This window comes from Anabrus simplex, chromosome 13, assembly GCF_040414725.1.
Source record: "Anabrus simplex isolate iqAnaSimp1 chromosome 13, ASM4041472v1, whole genome shotgun sequence".
NCBI classification, from domain to species: Eukaryota; Metazoa; Arthropoda; class Insecta; order Orthoptera; family Tettigoniidae; genus Anabrus; species Anabrus simplex.
The window spans coordinates 106,106,529-106,125,703 of NC_090277.1; the positions used below are offsets into that span (position 1 = coordinate 106,106,529).

At 39.0% G+C, this 19,175-nt stretch overlaps 1 protein-coding gene across 2 annotated transcripts in view; it reads left to right on the forward strand.

The window, feature by feature from the left end:
- LOC136884913 (exportin-4) overlaps positions 1-19,175 on the forward strand; it is a 194,185-nt gene that overhangs the window by 161,055 nt on the left and 13,955 nt on the right. The window contains exons 19-21 of one of the 2 annotated variants that reach the window (XM_067157224.2): positions 5,478-5,543; positions 12,015-12,195; positions 15,433-15,779. In XM_067157224.2, the coding sequence (XP_067013325.2) occupies positions 5,478-5,543; positions 12,015-12,195; positions 15,433-15,779 (594 nt within the window). The remainder of the gene's footprint in view (positions 1-5,477; positions 5,544-12,014; positions 12,196-15,432; positions 15,780-19,175) is intronic. The other variant, XM_067157225.2, reaches the window with a different exon arrangement.

Sequence of the window (19,175 nt, forward strand, 5' to 3'; positions counted from 1 at the left end):
ACGGCATAGCAGATGGCAACGGGAGAGGAGCCGCATGGGTTTATGGCGTCCAGTACTCCAATTGCCGCCAACCTCATCATTCAGTCTTCGTGTCCATTGGCAGGTGACTGCATGAAGGAGGGCAGACAGAAATCTTTGTGACAGTAGTGCGTACATTTCAGCTTTGGTTTAGTGTAAATATTTGAGCCGGCATTGTTGCTGACTATTTACTTGGGCCTTATGTCCTTCCTCCTCGCCTGAACGGTTTCTTGGTTTAATCACTGCCGGGATTATTGGAAGATGGTTGTGGTTGTGTCATGATGGAATGTCACTGCATTTAGCTTGCTTTGTCAAGCAACACTTAAATGATCATTATCCAGAAGATGGGTAGGCCATGGTAGGCCAGTGAAATGGCCTCCACGCTCGGCTGACTTAACTCCTATGGTCTTTTCTTGTTACGTGAAGATCGAAGTAGAAAGGGGGAATGTTGAACATTTACTGTAATCAGACTATTGGGTGTATTGTTTCTTCCGTTCAGTATTTAATTCATTTTACAGTGTTGTCATCTTCAGGCAACAAAAATGGATAAAATAAGGAATGCAGATATCCGACAACAACTTGGATTGGAAAGAAGCTTGCTGGAGAGCCTCGAAGTGAAGAGATTGCAATGGTATGGTCACATGAAAAGAATGGCTCCCCACAGGACTCCTTGAACCACAGTGTTCCTGAAAAGAGATGAAGAGAAAAGACTTCTTTATGTGTGGGAGAAGCAGATTTTCAGGGACCTTGAAATTAGGGGTGTAAACTTTCATTGCATATACGAACACTGTGGATGGACAGGACTGACTGGAGGAGGCTCATACACAACCGCATCCCGTTTGCTGGAGCAAAGAAGTGGTGATGATGATGATGATGATGATGATGATGATGACAGTGCTGTGAGTAAAATAATGCACGATCGTGTGCAACAAGCAGAAAAACCTCTCTGCCAACAATTAACAAAGATTCTTAAATCATTTTTCTCTTGTTATGTAATCTTTCCAGGGAATCCAAAAGGCATTTCTAAATGTCAAAATAAAAAAATTGTGAATGTAAGGATTGAGAGCACATTTCAATTTTGAAATTATTTGTTGAATAATTTACTGCATGGTTTACAGTGGTAATTTTAATTTTCTGTGCTTTTGTGTTTGTTTTATGTATTTTTTTTACATTTCTGATTAATTAATTTTAATGCCTTTAAATACATGAGTCCTTGTGTTCACTTGTTACAGCAAAGGTAGGAATAGAAATAATTGTAAACAAGCAACACCCTTAGTATTGCAGTAGAAAAATTACTGTACAAGTACCAGATACATTTGTAATACCATTTTTTACTCGTGATTAATTTCACTGAATGTACACCTCCCTCTCTGTCAAACCAGTTATGGTAGTACAGTACCAAAAAGCTTGGCAAACTTAGTTTTGCTCATAACACCTTGTTCAACTTGGGCTAAACATTTGTTTTTCATTTAAAGTATTGTTGCTATTTTGTTTACGTTTTGCTATCGCAAATTTATCTACCACACAACTGAATCTTTCTTATCTCCGACTGGCAAATGACTAACTTGCAGGTATATTATGCCTGTTGTACACCATCAAGTTTTCCTTTCAATTCAGTACACAAGAAAAGGTGTCAAATATTGTCAAAGATTGTCAAAGATTGTCCAACATTGCTGAAGGTTTGACATGATTTGAAAAGATTTGACAAGGTTTGATAGCATTTTGTTTTAACATGGAGGAAAGGCAAACAGCAGTTGTGATTCTTGGACTAGCATTGGGATACATTCTTAAAAAGGAAGAGAAACGCTCAATAAACCATCATTTACATGGGGAAAATATTAAAGTGGTTATCTTCAACATAATTTTTACAGTGTGTATACTGCCATAACATCATTTACAGAGGTTATGTAATATTGCATTTACTCATATTAATTGAATATAAATGATAGCAATGCAACGGAAATTCATATCTTATTACATGAATATACATATATTGGGAATTCCATCGTAATAATATGCAAATTTTTTTTCTTTTCATTTTTTCATTTCTGATGAATTAATTTTAATGCTTTTAAATACATGAGTCCATGTTGCAAAGTTTGGGCTGGGAAGACTTGGGAGAAAGGAGACGAACTGCTCGACTAAGTGGTATGTGATTAAGATGTTGATTCCCAAAGGGAACCTGAAATATTTGTTCCGAATTAGTCCACGGTATGCCATGCGTCTTGGTGGGTGTGCTATTTACCAACTGATGAGCCCAACTTAGCACACTGGGGCGAAACGCTGGCGACCAGGAATGAGTTAGCTGGAAAATTTATAATGTCCAATAACGGACCAACTATAAATGGTATGTTCCTAGCTGTTAGTGGAGAGATGGCGTGGAATGACGTTACTAGACGAATAAGTTGGAATGGTAGTTTTAAAAGTAGGAAAGATCACAATATGAAGATAAAGGTTTGAATTGAAGCGAACAAATTGGGGTAAATATTCGTTTATAGGTAGGTGAGTTAGGGATTGGATAATTTACCAAGGGAGATGTTCAAAAAATTTCCAATTTCTTTGCAATCATTTAAGAAAAGGCTGAGAAAGCAAATAGGGAATCTGCCACCTGGGTGACTGCCCTAAATGCAGGTCAGTGATTGATTGATTGATTGATTGATTGATTGATTGATTGATTGATTGATTGATTGATTGATTGATTGATTGATTGATTGATTGATTGTGACAGCAAAGTTAGGAATAGAAATGATTCTAAGTTCCATAATAATAATTGAGATCGATCATTGCTGATGGTGTTTACTTATAGGTTACCGTACGTTAATAAACCTAAAAGCTGTCCACTTCCTTGAGATATTTTCTTGCAGTCTCCTCATATGCTGCTGTTTTGTTCATGATATTGTGGCACTCTACGGAGTCCACTGAATATGGGCAGGGATGTGTCTCATACTTAGCAGTTAATACACACACAACATTCCTTAATGTAGAAGAAGAAGAAGAAGACATTTTTGATGTTTTGATTACTGTCCCGGTAATCCCAGCATGCCCAGTGGAATAGCTCGCACCGTTAATACTCTAATTCCACTGGTCACTTCTGTCAAAGACTTGTTAATTCGTTGATTGATTAGAACATATTCTGATTCACTTTCAAGATTTTTGAAGACTTGTCAGATTTTTTGAGAGCAATTTGACAAAGTTGTGAAGTATTGAACATTCTTGGGAAGTCTCGAGTTTGACAAAAATTCGATTGTGTTCAACAGGCTTTAGATAATACCCACTGCAATGTAGGCTACACTTCCAGATCCAGAAAAAAGAGCAAATCACATGTGTGTTCCCAGTGACAACATAACGATGACAGGGCAGCTATAACGACTGTCCTTTATTGGTAACATAATTCATTCCTACGTATGAACTGGTCTCTGAAGAGACAGTAATAATATTTATTATTACGAAGGTCGATCAAATATAAACAGGATTTTTGTTCCTGAACATCAACAGATGGTAAGACTGGCCCGTGCTTCTGCTATGCTTGGGCAGGACCGTTGGAGTGGCGAGAGCGTGCCGTTTCGTCAGTAACGCTCGCAATGTTTTAGCAAGAGGTGCATCCCTCCACTGCGCAACACGTAATTATAAAATTTCTTGCTCGTGAATGAGTTACAGCGGCGGAAATTTTCCATAGATTGACTGCACAGGTTGATGATCGAACATTGTCAAGGACGCGTGTTTTCGTGGTATAAAAAGTTCAAAGAAGGACAAGAACCTGTGGAAAATCAGCAACACGATTGCCATCCTTGAACCAACATTACAGACGAAAACATTAGTGCGGTTAAAGACATTATTGACGACGATCGACGGGCGAGGGTATAAGAAATTGCAGAACAAGTTGGAATCAGTTATGGGAGCTGTCAAACAATCATCACAAACAACCTACAGTTCCATAAACTGTGTTCCAGATGGATCCCTCGCCTTTTGACCGAAAATGTGATGTTGAAACGTTTGGAGGTCTGTCGGAGGCTTACGGCAAGGTTTGCGGAAGAACGTGATGCATTTTTTAGTCGGATCGTCACCTGCAACGAAACATGGGTCCACCTCTACACTCCCGAATCCAAACAAGGCAGTAAGGAGTGGCGGAGGAAAGGGGAGGCAGCACCAGTGAAAGCCAAGACTTCACTGTCAGCTGGCAAGGTTCTTGCAACCGATTTCTTCGATTGACGAAGCATTTTGCTGATTGCATAACATCGCAAAAGACGAGACCAACCGATTCGACAGGTCATCCTCCTCCATGACAATGCGCGGCCCCATACTGCAGCTCTAATTGTCTCCAAGCTACAGGAAATGCACTGGACTACACATGATCATCCTTTTTACAGCCCGGACTCATTACCCTGCGATTTCCACTTGTTCGGACCGCTTAAAGAAGCTCTAGGAGGGCGACAGTTTGAAGATGACGAGTGTGTGGAAGACTTTGTGTGCAGCTGGCTGGTGACACGACCCTGTTCTTTTTACGATGAGGCCATAAAGAAGCTGCCCATATGCTGGGACAGATGCATTTCTAAAGCAGGAAACTATGTGGAAAAATAAATTGTAATTGTCGTGTGTTTTTCAATAAATGAATTTAAATAAAAAATAAAATTCTGTTTATATTTGATCCGCCCATCGTACTATTATGGGAGAGAATCCTGGAGGAAAAGACACTCCTGATTCATGAGGGTATTGAGCAGTTTGTTTCAATTCGACTGCCTGGAGATTGACATCCAGTGGTTTCAACTCCAAGGTTGCTTGGAAAACAGGAATTTTGTAGCTTTGTGTGGCAGATAAATTTGTAAGACCTTGTAGACATTTTTAATTAAAACAGTAGTGACATGGGAGTTCATTTTTAGTGACAGCAAAACGTAAACAAAATAGCAACGAAGGAATGAGTGTCAAATAATCTGTGATTTTTTTAAAAGAATGATTACAATGAGGATAAAAACCAATGTTCTAAGTCACTTTTTCATCCAGTTATTCAGAAGAAATTAATGTAAGCTTCTTTTTCAACTGGCAGACTCCTTGGTCTCTATTTGATTTTGATTTTTTTTCAACTATGTTCGCACTAAAGGAAAAACTGAAGTTAAGGAACCCCCTGCACTGATTCATAATTTACGTTATATGAATTTCATATTAACCCAATGAACTTCCATAAAAATGCATGTATTCCAGCCGGGACCACAGTTTATATTTCTGTTATGCCAGAATTCTGTTAAGCAAGAAGAAGGTTTTTCTGAGATTCTATTGACCTCGGCCAGGATCTTGAATACAAGGTGCTAATGGTACTGGCTGAAAAAAGAATACTAAAGGAGGAATGTGATACAAATTTTGTTCTGGCAGTTTCCTGCAGACCTTAATAGAGTAACGTTTCCCATTTTCAGTGTGTTGCTTGTTTCATTCCTGTCAGAGACAGTAAACTTATTACTTGCCTTTAGGAAGAGCGCCAGCTCGGCCTGCGGCTGTGCGTGCAGTTGTTGCGCGCGTATGCCACGTCTTGTTGTGTACGTAAAACGACAACTCCCAGATTGTCTTTGCATGAGTGGACTAACACGAAGCGGGTGAAACAGAGTACCAGGCATGTCCCAGAAGAAATAACTTTTTTAAAATTGTTTATTTTCTTGTTTCTGTTTGATGGATGTACAGGGTTAATCTGCTAAAAGGTTCTCCTCAAGGAACTTTTACACTAAAGATATCATATCTCTTGTTACTTTTCTAAATGCTCTGTTGAAAAAGATAACAACAGTAAAGGAAAGATACTGTCCAATAATCAGTGATATTTTAAAAAAGGATCAGAACCATTACATTGAGGATAGAAAACAATGCTCGAATTTACAGTTTTCATCCAGTCATCTAGAGAAAATTAATGTAAGCTAGTTTTTTAACTGGAAGTCTCCTTGGTCTCAATTCAAATTTTACTATTTTTGACAGTGTGGATGAAGGGAGTATTGTATTTGTACAAAAATCAAAAAGTTAACATATGTTAAGCCTTGTGGAGATGGTGGCGTTCACTCCGTTTTCCAAGCATCCTTGGAGTTGAAACCTCCAAGCAAATCGGTGCGACCAGAGTCGAGTTGAAGCACATCGCTCGAAACCCCTCATGAATGAGGAGTGTCTTTTTCTTTAGAATTCATCATCATTTTACGTTTCCAGTTTCCCAGGTACTGTTGGTGATCCTCTTCCACTCTGTCTTATTGAGATACGTTCTGTTGTTACTGATGTCCTCCAGTATCATTGCCTGATCTGCAATGTCCACCTTTAGTACGTCCATCCACTGGATTCTTGGTCTTCGCACCATTCGTTTTTCTGCCATATGTCTCCCCAAGTTAACATAAGCTGCCCTTGTTGGTTCCATCCTCATTACACGCCCAAACCACCTCACTCTGGACATGCTGACCCGATCTATCATCATCAATGTCCCACTCCAGTCGCCCAGGTGTGGTTAACAAGTCTCCTTCACTCCTTTCTCTTCTTCCACTTTTCCTGCTACATTACTTCTGCCACGTCCAATCCAGCTTCTCTAATGTCCCTCCACATTTGATCCATCCACCACCTTCTCGGTCTTCCAACTGGTCTCTTTCCCTTCTCTTTCCAATTTCCTTCTTGCTACTGGTTCCTTTCCCATTCTTTTTACATGTCCAAACCATCTCAGTCTTTTTTTCTGTATGTTCTGTACTAACGACTCTATATGTAGCTCTTCTCTGATTTTAATATTTTGAATTCTATCTCTTCTTGTCTTTTTAACCGATGTTCTTAAAAATTTCATTTCTAATGCTTGGATCTTACTATCTTATCTCTTATTAATTACCAGCATTTCTGTATGTTACAATTGGTACTTTCTCTTGGGTACTTTGTCATCCCATAAAAGCTCTCTGACTTGATGATAAAATATTGTACCTTTACTTAGTCTGTTATTAATTTCAGGGTTATTTCATTACTTCCATTAATAATGCTATCCAGATATGTAAACTGTTCTACATTCTCTAACCGGTCTCCGTCTGTGTTCACTTGGCTTCTCTTTTTCTCTTTTCCACAGTACATGACTACAGTTTTCTTTTTACTAATTACCATTCCAAACTCCTTCAGATTTTCATTCCAAATGTCCAGTCTCCTTTGTACTTCCTTTTCTCCCTTTCCCGAAATCACCACATCATCTACAAATACCAAAGCATTCACTTCATCACTACTGATACTCGTGTTTTACACATTTTATGATTTCATCCATTAATATAATAAACAATAATGGCGACAGTGCACTTCCTTGCTTGAGACCTTTTTTCGTATAAAATGATTCAGAGTCACTACTCCGCACTTGTACACTGCTTTCACTCTCATGATACAACATTTTTATCTTGTTAATTAACGATTTAGGTACATTCCTTTTCAGTAGGCATTCCCATACATTTTCTCTGAACTGTATCATAAGCGTTTTCCAAATCCAAAAATACGAATATGATTTCCTTGTTTTTTCCCAGATGTTTTTCCATTATCGTTCGCACTGTAAATATCAAGTCTATTGTTGATCTGTTCAGTCTAAAGCCATATTGTTCTTCCTCTAACTGTGTTTCTTTGATATCCCTCTACCGAGCTTGATAGCTGCAGTTGCGTAAGTGCGGCCAGTATCCAGTAATCGGGAGATAGTGGGTTCAAGCCCCACTGTTGGCAGCCCTGAAGATGGTTTTCCGTGGTTTCCCATTTTCACACCAGGCAAATGCCGGGGCTGTACCTTAATTAAGGCCACGGCTGCTTCCTTCCAATTCCTAGGCCTTTACTATTCCATCGTCACCATAAGACACATCTTTGTTGGTGCAACGAAAAGCAAATAGCACAAAATATATATATCCCTCCTTTTTTTTTTTTTGTCTATGACTTTCTCTGTTATTTTTAGCCCATGTGATTGTAGGGTGGTTATACCTCTATAATTTTCACATTTCTTCCTATTTCCTTTTTTGAACAGTGGTACAATGCTTCCTTGTTGCAATCTTCAGGTATCCTTTCATCCTTCTGTATGGCATTGAGGGTTCGGTACAGCCACTGTAGTCCAATGCTTCCTGCTGCCTTAATCATATCAGCATTGAATTTGTCTTTTCCACTTGCTTTACATTTGGTCATTGCTTTCACTGCCCTTTCAAATTCCAACAATGTTATCGGGTTCTCTTCTTTTACCCCATCTATTATTTCCATTTTTGTATCTCCTTCTTCCTCCGAGCAGTCATCCTCATTATAAAGTTTTTCAAAATACTTTGCCATCACTTTCTGAAGACCCTTTTCGTCATGTACTAAGGATCCATCGTCCCTCTCTAATGCCTTGATTTTTTCTTGATTTATTTTTGATTTTATTACTCTGTATAATAGTTTCCAATTTCCTCGACTATCTTGCTCAATTTTGTTGGTAAACTCTCCCCAACATTTCTCCTTTTCTTCCTTGATACTCCTCTTTATTTGTAGTTTCAATCTTTTGTATTCCACATGTAACCTTTTTATCTTATTCTCATCCCTCTGGTACATTTTTTGCTTTTCCTTATCCATTTCTTTCTTTACCTTGTTCCTTTCTTTTTTTTATTTTTTTTTATTTTGTCTGTCCACCGATCTAACAATAATGTCTCAATCCCAACTTCCTTTCTAACCATGTCATTCCTTAACTTGTCCATTTTTGTTTTTTGAATCGTGGACATCAAGAACTTCATCTCAGATGCCTGCAACCTTGACGAGGGTACAGGTTTTGATACCATGGGTTAAGATTGGTATGAAGTACTGATTGAACATCACCAGTCCTAATTGAGTAAGCACCTTCTGTCTCGTTATATGAGGCAGTGTGATGTTCCTTAACACGGGAAGCCGTTGGACAGGGGTAACTAACACCAGTGGGTCGATATAAAATAAATATTTATTTATTTATTTATTTATTTATTTATTTATTTATTTATTTATTTATTTATTTATTTATTTATTTATTTATTTATTTATTTATTTATTTATTTATTTATTTATTTATTTATTTATTTTTTATTTATTTATTAAATATGTGTGTTACTGTATGTTACCATCACCATCATTATTTGTACTCTGATTTCACCTTCTTCTAGTTTTCTTTGTCTTCTGAATGTAGATTGTAACACTTTTAGTAAAAGATAACCTATTCTTTATTTTAATCTCAGGAGTGTTACTAAAATGTTTTGAATAATAGAAAGTTACTGCTAAGTTGCTACCCGGTATAAAAACCATATAGTCTCGTGGGATGTATTCTCGTATAACAGCCGAGCAGTGCTTCGATTGCATTCATTTTAGCGTACAGATCATCTCTGTTAACAATGAAACCAATGTACGCGATACCACCATTGAAGTTTCCTCTTCCAAAACGGGAGTAATGGAATGCGGTAGAGTAAGGTCAGGTGAAGCACATAATACTGGGTTAACCGAGCGAGTTGGCTATGCGATTAGGTTCACGCAACTCTGAGCTTGCATTTGGGAGATAGTGGGGTTCGAACCCCACTGTCGGCAGCCCTGAAGAGGGTTTTCCGTGGTTTCCAATTTTCACACCAGGCAAATGCTGGGGCTATACTTTAATTAAGGCCACAGCCGCGTTATTACTACTCCTAGCTCTTTCCTACCCCATCGTCACCATGAGACCTACCTGTGTCAGTGCAATGTAAAGCAAATTGTAGAAAGAAAAAAAAAAAAAGGAAAAAACCTGGGCCGTCCAGTTATCTTGGAACTGATTTGTGGCTTGGTTCAGTGATGAAGTCTTTAGTATCTAACTTTCAACATCATAAAGCAGCACTGGTAATACATAACGCTTCACAGCACACATGATGTTTTAATGTAATGAAACACAGGCAACTCTCCTTGTGTATTTTACTGATGCTGTTCAAAAAGGAGTTTAAGTTCATCTAAATTTTCGGTGAGTATCACGGTGCCATCTGGACAGTAATTCTCTAAAGGGGCAGCTAATGTTCCTATTGAAGTTCTTCACATGATTGTTTTTTTTTTTTTTTTTTTTTTTTTTTAGGAGGTACTTACAGAATGTGGTTGGGAGAAACATAAATTACAATGTCCTTTACATCACACCGACACAGATAGGTCTCATGACGATGATGGGGTAGGAAAGGGTTAGGAGTAGGAAGGAAGCGGCCATGGCCTTAATTAAGGTACAGCCCCAGCATTTGCCTGGTGTGAAAATGGGAAACCACGGAAAACCATCTTCAGGTCTGCCGACAGTGAACCCACTATCTCCTGAATGGAAGGAAGCTCACAGCTGCACACCCATAATCACATGGGTAACTCGCTTGGTAAGAGAAAAATAAAGCTTCTTACCTCGAGAGAATGGGTTTCCTGTCATAGACAAACAAGGTTATTGTTATCTTGATTGATAAATTTCATTTTTTTATTCCGTATTGATAGTCACCATAAGACATAAATTAAAGAAAAGTTCCACCTAATCAATACTATTTTATTGTCACATGTAGGACCGGTTTCGACGCACATTACAGTGATTTTAATGTTTTAATGTGTTTAAGAGTTTTGCTTATGAGCTATTTCACATAATTCTAACATAATACACACTGCAACAACGCAAGAACTACTATTATCTGCCGATTTAGACAGTCAACAGTGCAATTAAGTTAAACCATGTCCACTAATTTTTATTGTGACTTTTATTGTTTTAATGTGTTTAAGTGTTTGTTTATGTGCTAACTTCTTATTATTCTAATATAACACGAACTGTACAACGCAAGAACCACTATTACCTGCCGCATTAGACAATCAACAGTGCAGTCTAGCATGTTAAACTACATTACTAATGTTTTATTTTGGCTAGTTACTCGTTTTATTAAACTATCAACATGTATATCTCTACATTTAGTCTAATTTATTGTTAAAATGACTATAATACTGATTATTTTACAATTGTTCAACTAAGTTCATTTCACACAGGACTAAATATTCATAAGATTGGAAAACAATTAAACTGACTAGGCAAATGCCTATGTTTAAAAAAGGACTCCGACATACTCATCACATTATAGAAAAGACAAACTCATATTAGTTTCTTACAGATGTACATTGAGTGTAATAAGAGCAATTGATTTTTGTAATTGTATAATATTGAATTCTCAGCATGGATATAACCACTTCAAAATCGTTGAATTCTAGAGTATGTCATTAGCTCTCAATATGAAGCGTAATATGTAAATGCAGTTCTAGTGTAGCTGAGGATGACCTTTTAAGAGGTCGAAACCGGTCCTACATGTGACAATAAAATAGTATTGATTAGGTGGAACTTTTCTTTCATTTATGTCGTAAGGTTATTGTTAGTTAATACTGTTACCTTGAGGGCTGAGGATGCTGGGGTCAACAGCAGGGGACAGTGTGGGCGCAGTGGATTGTTGAGCCACATGATAAGAAAATCAACCGAACTCCTTCGAAGATACTTGTAGCTGGCGAACAATGGCTACACACATGGAATAATCTTAAAAGCAAAAACTGCAAAATTGTTTGTATACAATCTTCCGCTGACCTATTAAAGAGTGAGCTAAGGAATGCGAGTCTTGCAGGTGGATATGTTGAGTTCAGCGAGGCGTGTTAGTTTTTCTGTGGAGCTAACTGCTTGGGGAAAAGCACCACTAAGTGGAGCTGGCCCTGCTGGAAAACACCAGTTTGTTGCACTGAAGGGCTGTGTTTGGCTAAGTTAGTGAGTGTAGTCTGCGTGAAGTGGATGACAGTGCATTTCTAAATACCTGTACAGAGTAATTTTAAGAAATTAAGTCTGTAGTAAAACATGGTACCTCTCTGAGTAGGACTCTCACAGCTTACTTTTAAAGCCTGCTCCTAATCTGTTGTGTGGTAAGAAATGCATTTCTCTGAGTGCAAACCATGTTTTTTCTGTAATTAATTTGCAGCAGCTTAAAAGACTAACTGCAACCGTGATCTTATTTTGTGTCCAGCCGTTAACACTGACCTGTTTACCATTGCAGTCGGACAGTCGGCGGATCTACGAGTCGTGCCTGCAGACCATCCAGACGTACGCCCGGTGCAACACTGGTCGTATCAGCCAGGAGTCTGCAGCGGAAGAGGACACTTTCCACGACATCCTCTTGCTTATGGAACTGTTGACTAACCTCTTATCCAAAGATTTCATCGATCTCGGCCCTCCAGGTGAGACAAGTAGCTTTTATCTTTCACTGCAGCTTCTGCATACTTACAATATAATTGATCCATTATTGGAAGTTATAAATTTTCCTGCTAACTCTTCTTTGTTGGCAGCGTTTCACCCTGGTGTTGCAATTTAAGAATCTCATAATTGTTACGTATTAATTTTACAATATAAAAGAATTTTAATTTCATTAGTCCACCTTGGTCAATACACAAATGTTGATTAAAAATAGAATTAAAGGTGCATGTTTTGGCCCTATTTCGGCCTTCAGTCTAGAAAAAAAGAATATAAAGTTTATTTAAATGCTTTAAATTAAATTCTGTAAGAAAGAATTAATCTTGAAGGGTTCCAACTTGTCATAGCGTTAAACAAACTTGCACACAAACATAACCAAAAATCATAAAGAATATATAAAAATCTCTTGTTCTTGAAGTCTTGTAGGAAAGTATCAGTCGTATCAGGAATATAGTGCAGTATAAAAGTTAGGAAATTGACAATTAGAAATTTTCTTTTTACAATTTGCTTTACGCCACACCGACACAGATACGTCTTACGGCAACGATGGGATAGAAAAGGCCTAAAATTGGGAAGGCCGTGGCCTTAATTAAGGTTCAGTTAGAAAAAGTGAAATGAAATATTAAATAACAATACGGCCGAAATATGTATCTTTAATTGCTTTTTTAATAATATGCGTATTGACAAAATTCGGATACTAAAATTACATGTTTTCTCACCCCAGTGTGTCCATTTGGGCTCATCTGTTGATAAATAGCACACCTACCAAGACTCATGGCACCGGGCGAGTTGGCCGTGCAGTTAGGGGCGCGCGGGTGTGAGCTTGCATCCGGGAGATAGTGGGTTTGAATCCCACCGTCGGCAGCCCTGAAGATGCTGTGGTTTTCGATTTTCACGCGAGACAAATGCTGGGGCTGTACCTTAATTAAGGCCAAGGGTGCTTCCTTACCACTTCTAGGCCTTTCCTATCCATTGTCGCCATAAGACCTATCTGTGTCGGTGCGATGTAAAGCCACTAGCAAAAAAAAAAAAAGAAAAGACTCGTGGCTAGAGCATGGAGTGGAGGCTAAACTAACTACAAGAGTTTTCATTCGGGCCTCTTAGATGGTCCTCTCAGGTCAGGGATATTTGGAATGGTGAAAGTGAGAGGGGTGGCAGCCGTGGCCTATACTAGGAACTGTTCCAGCATTCGCCTTACTGCAAAAGAATGGAAAACCACAGAAAACCATTCTCAAGACAGCCGACGGTGGGGGCCAGCCCCTCTGTATCTCCCAAATACAGAGACATAGAGCCGTGGTGACCACTACTCTGCTTGGTTGGTCAGTCGGAATGCTGAGTTGTCGGTCCACGGACCAGCTGTGGCCACTTGTAGGCTGAAACCTACTCTGCATCTGCCGCCGTAGTGGAGGCCACTGCACAGGCTATTTGGAGCCTCAGGCACTGTAAGAACCTTAGTCTGCTAGGCCATCAGATGATAAGAGTTTTCCATTCCTATAAGGAACTCGCAAGTATTTGTCCTGAATCAATAAATTCATAATTCCATTATAATTGGTTACCAACTGATGAGCCATTTGTTATGAAATTAACAAAATGCAGTGGGCAATTCTTTCTTAACAGAAATAACGACAAATCTAAAATAACACTGCCTAATTTCATTCAAGGTGTTTCAAAATTAGTTTAGTGGCACATTCTGTTAGTTTTGTACACTTAAATTACACAATTTTGTTCAAAGGCCATCCATTATATTCTGAAATACCGAGAATACTCATCTTGATGAGATGAAAGTCCTTACTTTTCTGATAATAAGCGAAATGAGCTATTAAAAAATTAATGAACATTCTCCTTTCTTCTTAAAATTGCAAAGATTTTTAAAATTTTAAAATTCTTTTCGTAAATGTCCCTCCATTCTTTCTGTAAAACTCTCTCTCCTACGAGCTTGTTCCCAGGTTCATGAGGATGGCGGGCTCAGTAGTCATTGAGAGACCCATTTTCACACCAGGCAAATGTTGGAGCTGTATCTTAATTAAGGCCACGGTCGCTTCCTTCCTATTCCACCATTGCCATAAGACCTATCTGTGTCAGTGCATCGTAAAGCCAAATTGTTTAGAAAAACAACCTATATCTGGCATAGATAGTAAATAACTCGTCATCTTATCGAAAACGTTTACGTGCCATGGTAACGATAAATGCTGAATTTCACGGAACAACAGATTATGATTTTATAACTAGTATGACTGTGATATATGTTTTCACACGCAACGAAGTAGAAACAAAAGGAGGCAGCTGCGATAAGGAAATAAGTGGCATGAAACTCTCATTGTTTCAATAACTTACTATTATCATCTTGCATTCGGGAGATAGTGGGTTCAAACCCCACTGTCAGGAGCCCTGAAGATGGTTTTCTGTGGTTTCCCATTTTCACACCAGGCAAATGCTGTGACTGTTCCTTAATTAAGGTCACAGTCGCCTCCTTACTGCTCTTAAACCGTAGGCACCACAAGACCTATCTGGTTTGGCACAGTGTAAAGCAAATTGAAAAAATAAATAAACCAAACCAAACCAAACCCTATGGTACTACAGCCCTTGAAGTGCCTTAGTCTACCAAGCGACCTCTGTTCAGCTCGAAGGTCTGCAGATAACAAGGTGTTGTGTGGTCAGCACGATGAATTCTCTCAGCTGTTATTCTTGGCTTTCTAGACTGGGGCCGCTATCTCACCGTCAGATAGCTCCTTAATTCTAATCACGTAGGCTGAGTGGACCTCGAACCAGCCCTCAGGTCCAGGTAAAAATCCCTGATCTGTCTGGGAATCAACCCGGGGCCTCCGGGTAAGAGGCAGGCACGCTACCGCTAAACCACGGGACCGACTGGAAAAAAAAAAACCCTCGTATTATTGTCGTGTTTTCCTGGTTTGTATACAGCAAAGTTTTGCGACATTTATTTCTCAAAATATGCACCCGTCATTATGACCGGCGGCATTCCTTTAAGCTAATAACTCTCTCCTTATATACGATACGTTTGAATTTTGGGGGGAATGCTTATTGCTGTAGTCCATTGAAAGTCATAAAATGTAGGTGTGTTAATATCAAATCTGTGTGATATATGTATCAGTCAAGGATTCTTTTCTATCTAGTGGTAAACCATCACTGCTCTTTTTTTTAATTATCAGTGTTTATTTCTTATAGTGCAAATTTTATAATAAGAATTTTTCTCTTGTCTGTTGTAGAAACTCCCACAGACGGAGAGCCAAACGTTACTGCCGCAGACGTGTGCCTGTACGGTCTCAACATCATCATGCCCCTGATGACGGTTGACATGCTGAAGTTTCCGTCGTTGTGTCTCCAGTACTTCAAGATGATCACGTTTGTGTGTGAAATCTACCCAGAAAAAGTGTGCCAGTTACCCTTGGACCTGCTAAAGATTCTATTAGGCTCCATAGAGCTCGGACTCTCAAATTTCGGACAGGACATTATCATTCTCTGTTACGATTTCCTGCAGGCACTTGGCACTCACATACACGCGACCAGTTTGCAAGGGCAGCCCGTTCACGAGCAGCTGAGACCATTCTTAAAGGTATTCATCCTTGAACAAGAACTGCAGTTGCAACATATATTGATGTTCGTCCAGCTCTTCGGTTGGGACTGTTGAGAATGGAGTGATTCCTAGAATAGTGATATCCCTAAACATATCTCTCTCTCTCTCTCTCTTACCGGGCGAGTTGGCCGTGCGCGTAGAGGCGCGCGGCTGTGAGCTTGCATCCGGGAGATAGTAGGTTCGAATCCCACTATCGGCAGCCCTGAAAATTGTTTTCCGTGGTTTCCCATTTTCACACCAGGCAAATGCTGGGGCTGTACCTTAATTAAGGCCACGGCTGCTTCCTTCCAACTCCTAGGCCTTTCCTATCCCATCGTCGCCATAAGACCTATCTGTGTCGGTGCGACGTAAAAGCCCCTGGCAAAAAAAAAAAAAAAAAAAAAAGAAAAAAACATCTCTCTCTCCCTCAATCCACACCCCTGCCAAGCATGCGGTGAGGAATAACGTTAAGCAGAGTTGTTGTCTTCAAATTTTACAAAAGTTATTTGTAGGTACATATTTGTTTAAAATTTAACACCACAGAAATTATTCAATTTAAACTATTGTATAAATTAAACAATGTAGTCTTCATTGTAAACAAATGTATCTGTATAAGAACTAATTTATTCATCTGGGTCATCTGTTCATTCTGTCAATCACTCATGATTGATCTACAGTTAGAGCTGTCGCCCAGGTGGCAGATTCCCTATTAGTTGTTTACCTAATCCTTTCGTAAATGAAAGAACTTGGAAATTTAACAAACATTTCTGTCAGTAAATTATTCCAATCCCTAATTCCTCTTTCTGTAAATAAATGAAGATTTGTTCCAGTTAGTCCTCTTGAATTCCATCTTTATCATATTATGATCCTTCCTACCTACTTATTCGTCTACGTTGGCAGGTTTCCACACATCGTGGGTGCAATTGACTGTGACTGCACGCATATTCCCATTTTTGCCCTCCCGGTGACAACGGTGAACTTTTCAGAAATCGAAAGAGGTATTTTTAATTTTTTTTCAATTTGCTTAACATTGCACTGACACAGATAGGTCTTATGGCGACAGTAGGGTAAGAAAGGCCTAGGAGTGGGAAGCGACCATAGCCTTAAGGTACAGACCCAGCATTTGCCTGGTGTGAAAATGAGAAAATTTTGCTGTGGATGTAGGTGATCTCTATGAAGAAACCACCATCAGTTTTAATTTTTCCCGTGTGTCCATGACTTTCTTCATTACTTCAGCCTTCGCTTTTAAATCCCTCCAGAGAATCTTAACTTGCCCTTCACTGCATTGTCCGTCACTCGAAGCACTGAATTCTTCTGTCATGGCTTTCCATGAATTTCTATTCTTATCCAGCATCTCCATGTTGTGTTTCTTACACCCTATATCCTTTGCATAGATCGTCATCATCTCTATTAACAAGCATTTATCTTTTTCGCTTACGTTCCCCCCCCCCCGTTTCCTATCGCACATAACCTTATCCATTTAGATTTCGTTAAAGAAGACACACAAACACAACACTACTCTGCGAGTAACAAACGCTACTTCTATAGTAGTAACTAAAAGAGTAAATTGTACTTCAACTCTCCGACGTTACTTCCGGAGTAAGTAACTCCTGTAGTTATTTAGTTCTGTAGTATGGACTTCTTTAGTGTACGCTACTTCCATAGTAATTTACTCCAAGATGGTGCACGCCACCCTTACAGACATAACCTCATGCAACAAAAGAAAAAAAAGCATGATCCGAGGATAAGGAGAAATCTATGCTGGCTCCCCTGTGCAAATGCTTTATTTTTTGGATTACTGTACTGTTTGCATTTTTTAGATGCCTTTTGTACTTGCACGGAAAGTGCCAGATGCCCTTAAAACATTATCACTTATCAAACTTTCCTATGACAAGGGGATAAAGTTTCTCTCTTCCGTGTGCATTGCAACACAGTACAATGACCCCCACCCTTGTACGATTTCCCGGCTAGCACTTTTCTCCTTTAAAACCGTAAGTCCGTTAGGGCTCGGCATTAAAAGAATGCAGTTTCATCGCCATTGACAATATTGTTCGGTGCATACAAATTGTTGGCATCGCCTGTGTTGGCGGATTCTGCTTCTCCGCACACTGCCTGCATTGTGATAGTGCGGCGCTCCTTTAAAGGCTGAATGCAAAAGAATTACAATTTCACTCAAACTTAGCAATTATGAAGCACACTGTAGACACACCAAAGTGAGTAAAGTGCGGAAAGCTACCCCTGCACTTTCCGGAAGACGCGTTATATCATGACGCGGATACATTTTTATTTTAAATTACTCTGGAACATACTTTTGTTTTATAATGTAAAGGCAGTTTTGAATTAAAAGTCTGAATTTCGGTAATGGGACCGAAATTGTACTTTGAACTATAAATTATCCATATTTCAAATTAAACAATTTAAATAGCTCGCAAAACCGTACCTTATGTTTCCAGGAACGAGAGCTTCTTTGAATTACGCAGGATTTTGAATGAACGAATTTTGCGTTATCATGGTTCTACTGTATTTGAGAGAGAGATGATTTTTTAATTATCTTAATATTAAAATCATTTTGCAAGTAATGTACAGTATTTTCAAATCAATATTTCAAAATAAAACATACGAGGTGCGTTTGAAAAGTCCGTGCAAAAATAAAAACTACTTACGTGTTTGGGGTAAACTTTTTTATTTTTCGACATAGTCTCCTTTTAGGCTTATACACTTCGTTCAACGATGTTCTAGTTTGTTGATCCCTTCCGAATAATAGGATTTGTCCAAGTCTGCAAAATATCCATTAGTGTTTGCAATCACCTCCTCGTTTGAATAAAATCTTTGTCCTGCCAGCCATTTCTTCAAATTGGAGAACAAATAGTAGTCCGAGGGAGCCAAGTCTGGAGAACAGGGGGGGGGTGTGTGAAACGAGTTGGAATCCTATTTCCATTAATTTTGCGACCACATCTGTTGAGGTGTGTGCTGGTGCGTTGTTGTGATGGAAAAACACTTTCTAGTGGACCAATCGCGGGCATTTTTCTTGCAGCTCAGTTTTCAAATGGTCCAATAACGATGAATAATATGCACCTGTAATAGTTTTACCTTTTTCCAGATAGTCGATGAGGATTATCCCTTGTGAATCCCAAAAGACAGTCGCCATAACCTTTCTGGCCGAAGGAACAGTCTTCGCCTTTTTTGGTGCAGATTTTCCCTTGGTAACCCATTGTTTAGATTGTTGTTTGGTCTCAGTAGTATAGTAATGTATCCATATTTCATCCATAGTGACGAAACGATGCTTAAAGTCCTCCGGATTCTTCTGGAACAGCTGCAAACCATCCTTGCAACACTTCACACGAATCCGTTTTTGGTCAAGCGTGAGCAATCGCGGCACCCATCTTGCGGATAGCT